Genomic DNA, 12285 nt, shown 5'->3' with positions numbered 1-12285 from the left:
AAGAATGTGATGTCTGGGTTGAAGCCTATTCAGGTGAGATGAGGTGGGAAGGGTGTACCACCAGGGGCAAGCAAGCCCGGGAAGATTCGGTAAGACTCCAGTCCAGGACAAGAAGTTAGGTGGCATACGTGAGGCTGGCTTTGTGCCCAGGCTGAGGGGCCTGGACTTTTCCCTAGGAGAAAAGGAAGCCTGTGTGGTGGTATTTTAGAAATTACTCTGATGAACCATGGAAAATGGATGGAAGAAGGGTAAGACCAGAGGCAGGAAGCCTGTGAGGGGGCAGTTTTAGTGTCTCTGTGAGAAGTCAACATGTCCTCGATCTAATTGGTACCCATGGGGATAAAAAGGAGTGGACAGAATTTAGAAATATTTAGGGCATTTAATTGAGAGGATTCTGGTGGCTGGGATGAGAGGACAGAGGAAAAAGTGAAGGATGAGGCCATTGTATGGCTGGGTAGTTGGTAACCTCAAGAGGCCTAGAGGAGAAATAGGTTTTGGGATACTGAGTTTGATTTTGGGCATGCTGAGTTTGAAACACCTTGGCTATTCAAAAGGAGGTGTCCAGTCAGCGGTTGGATATGGGAGTGAGGAGAGAGCCATGTGAATCATTGGCATATAGCCTTAGCACATAGATGGGAGCCAGAGAAACAGATGAGGTAGTTCAGGGAATGTGTTTCAAGAGAGAACAGGAAAGGGCCTGGAATGGAATCCTGTGGAGTAATGTTTGCAAGAGGAGGAGGCAGAGGCTGTAAGGAGATTCAGAGGATATAGCTAGAAACGTACATCTTAGCCATAGCAACTCAGCTACTTATTCAGTGGCTCTAAGTCAGCATTTTTTTTTTTTTTTAAAGATTGTATTTATTTATTTCAGAGAGAGAAAGAGAGGGAAAGGGAGCAGCAGGGGGAGGGGCAGAGGGAGAAGGAGACTCCTTCCTGAGCAGGGAGCCTGAGGCTGGATCCCAGGCCTCTGGGATCATGACCTGAGCCGAAGGCAGACGCTTAACCGACTGAGCCACCCACCCAGTGGCCCCTGAGTCAGCCTTTACTGGGAGTCCATATGCTCTGGATATATTCAGAGACAAGCAAGATTTGACCACTGACATCAAACTCAAACTCAAATGTGGCCACCACCACATTGCAACCTTCTGAAAAAAGAGGCCCCTCTCTTGCAGACCAATGACAGTCTTATTTTCTAAATGATAGACTGTTTTTCCATGGTTGTTTATATAGGCCCTGGAGCCCTTATCAAGCTCACTCTTCCGTATTACCCAGGCCCAGAAGATCTGGGTCCAGCAGCTGAGCCACGGTGGGTGGATAGCCTGAATAGGACACTCCAGGGCTGTCTGGGGCTGTTCAGCAAATTGTACCCACACACCACGCACAGAAACACACAAAGAAGGCACCCCTACTCTGTGGGTGAGACAAAGAAGCAGTCCTCTTCCCACGTGCCAACCCATCTGCTTCTTTGCCTTCACAAACGTGCCTTTTTTTTCTTTCTTCTTTTTTTGGTTCTCTACAGCTTTGAAAACATGAGGAAGAAGAGTGGGAGACAGGAGAAAAGGTAAGATTAGAAGAGGAAAGGAGAGGAGAAACGGGAGTCCCCAGTGACCACCAATACAATAAACTCTATCCTGGACTACCTCAGCCTGGTCCCTTTTTTGCAATGCACACTTAAATGTTTTGTCCAGGGAGAAGCCCAACAATGATGGCTAAGGCAGGGCTGTGGCCTTGATGGACTTGACTGATGGGGCGCTCCTCGGTGTATCACACTTCCTCTGTCCCCTCACAGAGGCTGGCACAGGCTCTGCAGGACAGCTGGGTATAGGCTTTCCCTGCCCTGGTGCCTTGACTCCTGATGGTGTCACCAGCACACCCACTCCCATCACCTGGGGCAGCAGGAATGAGTGCCTCCCTGAACCTGTGTGACAGCAGGGTAGGAGGTGGGGGGAAGCACTTGTGAGGCTGTGTGTGCATTGGGGGGAGGCGAAGGTACAAGAGGAAGGATAGGTTCTCCCTGCCCTCCACTATCTCACAGACATGGGCCTAGGTGTAGGAGACCATTCAGCCTGGCCTCAAGGCATTTATGGAGAGGGTCTGAGTGGCTCTTGTGGGGTTGATCCACATAACCCTGAGCTAGGCAGGCTTGATGAGGCAAAGGCCTGAGGCTCTTTTTGCCTTGGCCTTGACAGTACTTCACCTGTACCTGGCTCTGCTCACGGTATCCTCATTCTGGTTCCTGACCCTTGAACCCACCCTCAGCTAGAGCTGAATATTAGGCTCTGGTCTAAGGACTCGCCTTTAGAGGACAGAGAGGGGCCCTATCCTTCTCAGCACTGGAAAGCAGGCCACTCAGATTTTTGGTGACAGCCCCATTTGACCTCTGGCTGAGATATTTTTCCATCCTCTACTTCTTGCCCAGGCCCTGTTCTCTCCTGTGGATTGAGCTGTGAGCTCGTGATGGCCCAGTCACCCCTGTCTGCACTTTCCCAGGACCTGGTCAGCCAGTGTTCACTTCCTCTTTCCCCACCACACAGGCTACGCACACTTTGAATCCAAATGGACAGTTCTGCCCTACCAGTGGGCCTCTTGAGGGGCCTCAGGCCTGACGGGCTCCTTGGGGTGGTTCTGGAACTGCAACCTTCCTGCAGGGGCCCTTGGGGCAGGCCTAAGCTGTAGCCAACTTTGGGCTGGTTTGGTCTCCATCACTTGTTTGCTTTCTCCATCCCCTCCACCCTAGCCAACCACTCAAAAAGCTGAGCTGCACACCATCCCCCATCCCCCTCCATGCCACCCTTCATAGTTACAGAGGGAGCACAGAGCTGTGCCCATGTGCTGAGGGCTGTCTGCCCGCCTCCGCCCCCACCCCCACCCCCACCCCAGCCCTGACTCTTCTGGAATGAGCCACCTGCATCCACATACAGGTGTTTCCTGTGCTCCTTCCTGTTGGCCGTTTTTCTGCTCAGCTTGGCTTCCCCAGCAGGTGGTTAAAGGCCCAGCCAAACCTCCTCATACACAGCTTTAAAACACTGGGGAGCAGGGCTCCCTGGGGATCTGGGTCACCTCCTCTCCCCAGCCTTCCCCAGGGGCTGTTGGGACCTCACTGTCTCCTCTTAAGTGCAGGCGCACACACTTTCCCCAGTGTGTCCCACTGCTGTGCTGACACCACAGGCACTGAGACACCAGAATGGGCTCAGGGATTAGGGAGGGCCTGCTTTCCTTGCCCCTGAATAATAATGAAAGCTCCGGAGGGAGAGAGGAAGGGTAGAGAGCCTGTTTGTCCAGCCTTGGGTTTGGGCCCCCCTCAGGCCCTTTTTTAACAGGGCTGCCACCCTGAAATCCTATCCCCCCCCCCCAAAGAATCCTTAACCTTCTGGGGTTAACACACTCACATGCCAGGGCAGCTCTGGGAAGAGGTGAGCCCTCTCCCTGGAGCTCTGCTTCCTGAAGCAGCAGTCTGCCTGCTGTCGGGGGTGGGGACCTCAGGGCTCAGTCAGGTTTGTTATTACAGAGAGGAGAGGCAGCTTGGGGAGAGAAAAGACTTGCTGTTTAGGGTCACGGGGGCAGCTATCTGCGTTTCCTGCCTCCCAGGCCCGCTCTTCCCCTCTGCAAGGATCTCCTCTTTCTTCCTATCCAGCCCTCAAAGAGCTTCTTGCTCTCAGCTCAGCCACCTTGGTAGGAAGCTGCCAAGGCTGAGGGAAGACCCAGAAGCCTGGCATTCCCTGACGGGGTTCTGCTGCCCCCTTCTGGCCAGAAGCTCCAGCTCTCACCATGCTTTTTCCTCCCTGCTTCCTCTGCCTCCAGGCCACCTGGAGCTAGCTGCGAGGGAGCCATTCCCAGGACCGGCACCTCTGGGCTTTCTGTAGGCCAACTCCAGAGTTTGGCTCTAGCCTGGTCCCATAGCTCCAGGCCCAGGGCACCCCCAGTCTCCAGACTGGGCCTCCTCAGCAACACCCTACCACCCTCTTTCTCTGCTCTCTTTTCCAACCCCAGTTCCAGCCTCTGGGCTCTCTTCTACCTGAATTTCCAGGACCAAAGCCCATGCCATTGTCACAGTTGGGGGTGCAGATACACTAGTGTCAAGAACCGCCATAGCCAGAGCGTGCTGGAGTGGAGGGTCAGGAGTGCACCAGGCCAGGCCATGTAGGAAAGGCATTTTGCTTTTTTATTTTCTGTAAAACTCTGTAAATAAAATATAAAACCAAGGGATGTGGTGGACACTGATTTGTGGCAAGTGTGCTGAGCCGAGGCTGGGAGGCACTTGACTGCAGGCACTGACTCTACCAACCCAAGGGCAACAGAAGAATATATTAGATTTTCATTGATGGGAATCTGGAGGGGGAGAGGTGTCTGGAGCCAGCCCTCACCCTCCCTGCCAGTGCCTGGTAAGCCCTGGAAGTGAGGGGAAGGGGCACTGGAAGCCAGCGGGTAGGGAATTTAGAAAGCCGTGCTGGCCATGCTGCCAGGCCCGAAGATGCGGGGCAGGGCGTCCAGTGATTCCTCCAGCCGTCGATGGGCAGACTGTCCCTCTTCCCCTGTAATAGGTAAGGATGGGGTCAGGAGTGATCCTAGCCCCATCTCAGCCCTCCCATCCCTGACTCCATCTCGCTCCAACTCCCAACGGCCAAAATGTTCCAGAACTTGACTTGACCCATATCTCCCATCTTCTAGCCTCACCACACTGTTGCAGGCTCTGCCGAGCAGCTTCCCTCACGGCTTCTGTGTCCGTTTGGCACAGGTACACCAGGGGCTCAATGCCCTCAGGAGCCTACCAGGGGAGAGAACACTGAGGTGGGCCCAGTGGAGCAGGTGAGAAAGGCCCAGGGCCCAGGGCTGAGGGAGCCACGAGGGGTGTGAACGGGGAAATGGGTTGGCAGGGGTTACCTTGATGCAGCCCAGGGCCAGGCAGCCAGCCACTCTCGTCTGTACATCTTCATCCTCGAGTTGGTCCAGGAAGCACAGGAGGGCCTGGGTAAGGGTGGGAGGGCAGACTTAGCCAGACACTGGGAGCCTGGGGCCCCAGCCTTTGCTTCAAGGAAGGCCTGCCTTGACTCTCACCCGTTCCCGAAAGATAGGGCCCAGTGACAGGCTCCGGAGCTGGGTGCTGACAGCAGCCATGACCTTGTTGTTGCCATGGACCAGCAGGGAGCTGAGGGCCCGAAGCCCATCCCTTCGCAGCCGCCCCTCCGGCGCCAACCTCAGGGCCTTCAGCACAACAGCTTGGTCATCTGAGTTCAAATTCCGCACCAGTAACACTGAAAGAAAGGAAGGGGTGGGACAAGGTGGAACCTCGTGGGGTGGGGTCTTTTGTACACTCATACTCTCCTCCACACCTTCAGACCCACCCACAGGGTCAGGCTGCTTTGTGGTCAGGGCCTCTGCCTCACCCTCCTCAGCGGTTTCAGTCACATAGGCCTCCATAGAGGGGCTATCCAAGGCTTCGACGTAACTCCAGAACTGGAAGACCGTGAACTGCTCTCCAGGCCCTGGCTGGGGCCTCCTGGGCAGCTTCTGCCCCAGGGCATCCTCCAGGAACTTGACACACACTGTGGGAGGCAGTGCCGCAGACCTCAGGATTTGGATGGACCCAGGCCCTTACAGAGAAGAATGCTCCTATCCCAGGTTCAGGTCCAGGGTCCAAACCCCACCCCTCTGGGTCGTTCTGTGCAAAGGAAATAGCCTTCACTAGTTCTTCCTAGTGCTCAGCTCAGCAGGTCTGTGTGGGCTGACCTGGCTTTTCCTGAGGTCCCATCACTGGGGATCGGAGAAAGGAGGGCAGAGGGGGCAGGTAGGCAGCCCACTCACCAGCCTCAGCCAGGCCTTGCTGGCGCAGGGAGAGGCGGGCACTGTACTGATTGCAGAAGGTGAGGAGCACTCGCTCCACAGGGCAGATGAAAGGGCTGAGTCCCTCTGTGCACTGGTCCCAGAAGGTCAGGAAGCCGAGCCGGGAGGCTGAGAACTGCACCACTACGAGAAGGTGCAGACAGCATCAGCAACAGAGCAGGCAGACGAGCATGTAGATGGGGCTGGGTAAGGGAGGAGCTTCCGAGCAGACAGGGCCTTTACCTTCCTGGGCAGAGGTGGCAGGGATTTCCCATCGCCTGCTAAGCTCGCATACGGCCTCCAGCACTCTGGCCTCCCTCAGCAGCCGCTCCAGGGCCCATGCCTCCTGGCAGCGCAGGGGCCCAAATGTGCCCAGTTTCTGGAGAATAGGGGTGGTCAAGCAACTAAGACCTCAGGATAAAGATTGGGGAGGGTGTAGCCCAAGGACTACAAGTCCCAGCATGCATGGAGAGGTGGGGTAGCCAGAGTACGGGAGATGTTCCACTAAGAAAGAGCCAACCGCTGGCTCGGGCTCTGGGGCAGTGGGGAGTGGAAGTCAGAGGAGGTATGGAGGGCTGGGATTGAAGTGCAGGGCTCCCTGGGATAAGGGGCTATAAAAAGAGGGTGTGGGGGAATACCACTAGCCTCACCAGCAGGAGGCGGCTGCAGTGGTACAGGTGCTGGACCAAGGCAGCGTCCAGAGCTGGACACTCTGTGCTGAGGGGGCGGGCACTGGGTAAGTCGAGGCTGTCCTCAGCCCCAGGCTCCAGGCTGTCTGGGGGCCTGAGAGAAAAATGGGGTCAACCACCACAGAAGCGCCATGTGGTCACCAGTATATTTTTATTAAGGTCACCCCATCCCAGAACGGAAGAACAGACAGACGATGCACAGACAACAGACAATGGGTAAGTTCATGGAGAACTTCGGAAGGAGGAAGGGACTAGGACCAGCAGGTGGTAGTGGGGATCTCCAGGGTCCGTCCGCTTTTTACCACCTCCAGCTACAACCGTTGGGAACTCTGGGGCTGAGACAGGTGGGAATAGGGTTGCAGGCAGGCTGGTGTACACAATGTGGACTGCAAGGAGTTATGGCCCAAACGGTGCAGGGCACAGGGCCCTAACCTGGGCAGCAGCAGAGGGAGGAGGGACTGTGCACAACCCTTGACCGGGATTTGGCAAAGGCAGCTCTGGGACAGAGAGCCACAGGGCTGGGTTCTCCGGGAAAGCCTGGGTTGATGCTGGGAGACCCGGGGTGCATGGGGAGGCACTGAAAGGGCTTGTTCATAGGGTAGATCCAAGGTGAGGCTAGGAGAAAGAGGAGGAGCTGGAGGATCACGAGCTGATGGGGACCAGCAGGAGAGGCAGGCATTGCAGGGACCAGAAGGAGGGAGGTCAGATGCACTGGGGACACAGATGGGGTTAGAAACAGGCATCAAGGACACAGGAGGACTACACGGGGTGGGGGGATGGGGTGAATACAGATGCACCTGCTGGCAAGTGCATCCCCTTCTGCCCACCTCCAGTCTTGCTGCTCTCCTGGTGTGCTCTACCTGCCCCCACCTCACCTGTTCCCCCCTTCTGGCCTTTCTCCTTCACCTGGCACTCACCTTACCTCTTCCCCCTCACCTGGCCTTCCTCACCTGTCTGCAGGACCATCCATGTCTTCATCTTCATCCTCGTTGAGGAAGCTGAAGCTCTCCAGGGCATGCTCCACAGTGATACTAAGGCTAGAGGCCCGGCTGCGAGTCAGACCTTGTCTCTGCTGGGGTTGTGAAGGGAGTCAGTGCCACCGCCCACTGTCTGGCTGCCCTCCCTGTGCTGCTGCAGCCCACCCAGCCCTCCTCACCATGAGCAGACTCTCCAGCCGGGTCACCTCCTGCTCCAGGCCCTGCAGCTCAGGGAACTGGCCACGATAGTCATCCAGGGCAGCCATTAGGGCCCCCAGGGCCTCTTCCAGCCTCCTATCCCCAGCCCCTCCCGCTGCCACTGGAACTGGGGCCCGGGTGGCGATGGCTGGGCTACAGTCTAAATGCTGGGCCACAGGGGCTAGAGGTGAGGGAGGGGGACATGGGCTCTGAAGGATGGGCTCTGGGGGGTCTGGAGAAGGACTTGTGAGGGGTTCCCAACTGGAACAGGCAGGAGTTGGGTAGGAGGTGCTGGGGACTATGGGCTCTGCTTGAGTGCAAGGAGTGGAGGCTGGGTAGCTGTAGGACAGGGTGTGGGGGCCTGGGAGGGTAGGATCTGTGTTTGCAGAGGGACTGGGAAGCACAGCATGGCCTAGAGAAGTGGAAGAGCTTACAGTTATCAGGGTGGGGCTTGTGACAGGATGGGTGGGGCTTCTGGTGGTCTGGACTGGGTCCTTAGCTTTGGGGGTAGGACTTGTAGTGGTGTGAGTTGACATCTTGGCTCTGTGAGTAGGGCTTGTAGTGGTATGAGGGGGACTTTCAGTGGTATGGGAGGGGCTTGGAGTAGTGTGGGTGGGGCTTGTAGTGGCGTGCGTGAGGCTTATAGTGATATGGGCGGGGCTTGCAGTAGTGTGGGTGGGGCTTGTAGTGGCATGGGTGGGGCTTACAGTAGTGTGGGTGGGGCTTGTAGTGGCATGAGTGGGGCTTGCAGTAGTGTGGGTAGGGCTTGTAGTGGCATGGGTGGGGCTCGCAGTAGTATGGGTGGGGCTTATGGTGGTATGGGTAGGGCTTGCAGTAAAGTGGGTAGAGCCTGTGGTGGTCTGGACAGGGCCTGTATTGGGGGTAGGACCTACAGTAGTGAGGGTGGAAAGCATTGCTTCGTCGGTGGGGCTTGTGGTGGTCTGGACTGGGGTTGTGGCACTGGGGGTAGAGCCTGTAGTCGAGGGGGTAGAGACCGTGGGCTTGTGGGTGGAACCTGTGGTAATGTGAGTGGCGCCTGAAGCACTGCGGCTAGGGCTAATGGCATTGTAGGTAGAGCTTGTAGTGGTGTGGGTGGGGCCTGGCAATTCAGAAGAGCTAGAGTCTGTGACCTTGTGAACCAAGTCTAGATGTGCAGTTAGGGCAGGGTCTGTAGATGTGTGAGCAGGGCCTGTTGTACTGAGGGTGGGGCTTGTGGCAGAACAGCGAGGGTCCACAGCAAGAGGGACAGGACCAGGTTGCTCCCCATGGGTGGGATCTGGGTCTGCAGGCGGGCTAGGTCCCTGAGCAAGATTTTCTAGACCCAGAGCCTCCACTGCAGCCTCAGCCAAGGCAGCATCCACACTGGCCTCACTGATGTGGCTCAGAGTCCGGCTATAGGGGGCATGCCCATTGGCCAGAGCTGGGGTCATGGCCCCCTCTTCATCCACGGGCCTAGTGGCAGGGGTCTCAGGCCTACGGAAGGCGACTTGAATGGGCAGAGGTTCAGGCTGCTGCACCAGAGGCCTGGGGGCTGAAGAATGGCGGGCAGTGCCCGAGAGCTGAGGGCTGGATGAGTCGTCTGAAGATTCAGATGACAGGGACCATGCTGTCCCATTCTCTAGCTCCTCCTGCCGCCTCAGCATATTCTGGGAAAGAGGAAAGGGCATTTCAGGACCACCCCAGGGAGCCCCTGGGGGATGGTGGGGCCTAAGCCTGGCCTGTGACTCACATAAAAGGCCTGTTCCCGAAGTGAGGGCGTGTCTGGTGGGCTCTGACTATAGGTGGAGAAGCGCTTGGTGACTGTGGAGGCCTTGTTGACAGTGGAAGCAGTTGAGGGCTGGTCATCCTTGTCAAATGGGCTGGGGAAGGAAGAGGCTGTTAGCAGGTGCCACAGGCCCCATGGACCTGTCCCCAAGCTGCTCAGCCACACCAACCTCCATGTGACTTCCAAGCTGAGCTTGATGGTGCCAAGGTCATTGATGTCCACAGCCACAACTTGGGGCAGGGCAGCGAACAGGTCCTTGGTCTCACAGGAGACACTGCCTACAACCACGTGGTTAGCCAGACCCTTCAGTTCTGTCACCTGTAGCCAAGAATGCATCATGAGGTCACAAGGGTACAGGGGTCATAAGGTTGTGGGAGATCAAAGTCTGAATATGTATAGGGGTTATATGACAGTCACAGGGTCATGGGGCCATGAGAAGGTTGCAGGGATTGGAATTTACTGAGTGATGGGGCCATGGAGGATTAAAGCAGCCTGGGAGCATGGGGATCACAGAGGTCTGAGTTTTTAGGGTCACTGAGGTCATGGGGGTCACAGACTAATGTGGGTCCGGGGGGATCAAATATTCACAAGATTAGAAGATTATGAGAAAATCACAGAATCATGAAGGTCATGGGGGTCATATATTCACAGAGCCATGAAGTCCGGTGGGAGTTACAACAGTAAGGGTCTTAGGGTCATGAGGGGTTCACAGGATCAAGGAGTCACAGGATCATGTTGCCCTGTGGTCCTGGGCAGATACATCACCTTGATGGACAGGAATTCCGTGAGTAGAGGAAGAAAGACGGTTTCCTCACTGTCCCACACCTGCTTTCCACTACCCTCAATTCGGCCCCGTAGTTTCCAGCGCTGCCGCCCATATTTCATGCAGATCTAGGTGAACAGGCAGGGTGAGGGAGCCCTTGGTGTTGCGACCCCCCCCATCCCAACCCTTCCCTGCACATTCTCATACCTCATACTGATCGCCCACACACAGCCTGGCAAAGCCAGCCAGCCCTGGGAATCGGGGGAGAAGGAGATGAGCCATGTTGAGAGGTCTCAGGCACACAATTCCCCGTCCCCATCACCAGTCTGCCCCCATCACTTAGTACCTTTCATCCGGAGGTGGAACTCGCCCAGCTGTGCCTCTAGCTCACTCTCCAGCAGACACATGCTCTGAGAGGGGTGGGCAGGGACAAGAGGGGGTCAAGAACCAGTCCCCTCTCCCCAGCTCTGCTATACCCTGTGCCTCTGCCTCATGGACACCCATCTCTCACCTCTGTGTACTCGCGATGCCCTCGAGTGGCTTCGGCCAAGCTGTCCCGGGCCTCGCGGCTCCCAGGAGACCCAGTGCTGTAGGCACGGACCATGTTGTAGGCACCATCCCGGAGACGCCGCTGGACACAGTATGCCTCATATAGCTCATCAATCTGGGCAGATGAGTGGGGTGGTATTGGAAGAATTGAGACTCACTACTCGGCTTGCTCACCCAGGGCCTAGCACTCCCCCCGCCACCTCCCTGTGATACCAGTCTACCGCCCTACTCGGGTGTACACATGCATGCTGCACATATACCTTGCTGGCATGGAACTCCAACCGTCGCAGGAAGCGTTCAATGGACTTGACTTGCTGAGGGAGAGGTATGTCAGGAGGGGCCAGAGGACCAGAGACCTTAACCTTCCCCATGTACCAACCTCTTCCCACACCATTCTCTACACACTCACCTTGTCCAAGTCATACAGGAAGCCCTGCAGGGAAGGATGAGAGGAGGCACTTAGGAGGCAATGGGAAGGATTCCAGAGGGGCACCTATCTACCCAGACCCAGCTAACTCCTCTCCTGCACAGCCTTTCTCCCCCTCATACCATAGTCCACAGCCACTCCACTCAAAGCATGGACTGACCCACCTTCCCACATGCCTGGCCTTTGCTGGATGTTAGTGACATATGGTCTGGGACCCCTCCTGTACCCCTCCTCTGACCTCTTCCCTGGGATCCCTCTCCTGGCCCACTCTCTTTCCTGCAACCCCTAGGAAGAGGTTCCCTCTACCAGGGAACTCCTATTCTTCAAGACCCAGCAGAGGTGTTTCCTCCTCTAGGAAGCCCTAACCTGTTCGTTGAGAAGAACCAGGAGTGTATATTAGTACTACTGCAATATAGTCTCCTGTTGTCCATATCTGTGGAGTCTGACCCACCCCACTGAAAGGTCCCATGGGCAGATACTGGGTCCTAGGCAGAAAGTACACAGCCTGGAGAAGATGGGGCTAGAAACCTGCCCAGCCCCAGCCTTTCCCGATATCCTGTTTTCTAGTTACAACTGGGCTAAGTCACCCTAGAAAATAGCCCTGATGTCACCCATGGCTGGTGCTACCCAGTCCCCCATACCACAAGGGCAAAAGCAGTAGTCCAGGGCATCCTTGTCAACCCTTTACTCACCAGGCGGGAATTCCTCTTGGACTCCCTAATCTGTCCCTGGAGTTTCTCCTGCTCCTGTTGGTGCACTTCCAAATAGGCCCTGGGAAAAGGGGCGACTACAAGAATTAGCTTACCTTTGCAGCCTCCAGCTGCCCAGGGTACAGGCAGTGGGAAGAAGATATGAGTCTGGGGAAGGTTCACACTCGCAGAAAGGGCATGAGGGCTTAGGGAGGGGTCCTGGGATAAGGCAATGGGAGGAGTTCCTTACGTCAGGCCCTGCTTGAGCGCAGTGTACACCAGGTCCAGCCGCTCAGGCTGCGGGACCTTAGGGGCTGGGTGCGCCACCGCAAACATCCTGGATACTCGGGAGAGCGCTGGGGGCTTCCGTGGGGGCCCCGGGGGGCTGAAGGCCGGGAAGCTCCTGAA

General features: G+C 56.4%; 1 protein-coding gene across 5 annotated transcripts in view; it reads right to left on the bottom strand.

The window, feature by feature from the left end:
• Positions 1-4141: 4141 nt before the first annotated feature.
• The window catches only part of RIPOR1 (RHO family interacting cell polarization regulator 1), a 43573-nt gene continuing 35429 nt past the window's right edge, over positions 4142-12285 (bottom strand). For 3 of the 5 annotated variants that reach the window (XM_057314187.1, XM_026495002.4, XM_026495005.4), the window contains 20 exons: positions 12128-12280; positions 11881-11959; positions 11171-11194; positions 11022-11075; positions 10724-10876; positions 10559-10622; positions 10420-10463; positions 10215-10340; positions 9619-9767; positions 9414-9543; positions 7666-9330; positions 7460-7581; positions 6471-6603; positions 6064-6199; positions 5803-5964; positions 5385-5543; positions 5056-5252; positions 4882-4965; positions 4675-4765; positions 4142-4532 (listed from right to left, as the gene is read on the bottom strand). In XM_057314187.1, coding sequence (XP_057170170.1) covers positions 4435-4532; positions 4675-4765; positions 4882-4965; positions 5056-5252; positions 5385-5543; positions 5803-5964; positions 6064-6199; positions 6471-6603; positions 7460-7581; positions 7666-9330; positions 9414-9543; positions 9619-9767; positions 10215-10340; positions 10420-10463; positions 10559-10622; positions 10724-10876; positions 11022-11075; positions 11171-11194; positions 11881-11959; positions 12128-12280 — 3823 coding nt within the window. In that variant the 3' untranslated portion in view covers positions 4142-4434. The remainder of the gene's footprint in view (positions 4533-4674; positions 4766-4881; positions 4966-5055; positions 5253-5384; positions 5544-5802; positions 5965-6063; positions 6200-6470; positions 6604-7459; positions 7582-7665; positions 9331-9413; positions 9544-9618; positions 9768-10214; positions 10341-10419; positions 10464-10558; positions 10623-10723; positions 10877-11021; positions 11076-11170; positions 11195-11880; positions 11960-12127; positions 12281-12285) is intronic. The other 2 variants (XM_048223622.2, XM_044382447.3) reach the window with 1 other exon arrangement.

Source organism: Ursus arctos, unplaced genomic scaffold (genome assembly GCF_023065955.2).
Source record: "Ursus arctos isolate Adak ecotype North America unplaced genomic scaffold, UrsArc2.0 scaffold_19, whole genome shotgun sequence".
Classification (NCBI taxonomy): domain Eukaryota; kingdom Metazoa; phylum Chordata; class Mammalia; order Carnivora; family Ursidae; genus Ursus; species Ursus arctos.
The sequence above is the reverse complement of the archived record's forward strand: the minus strand, read 5'-3'. Positions and strand labels throughout refer to the sequence as shown.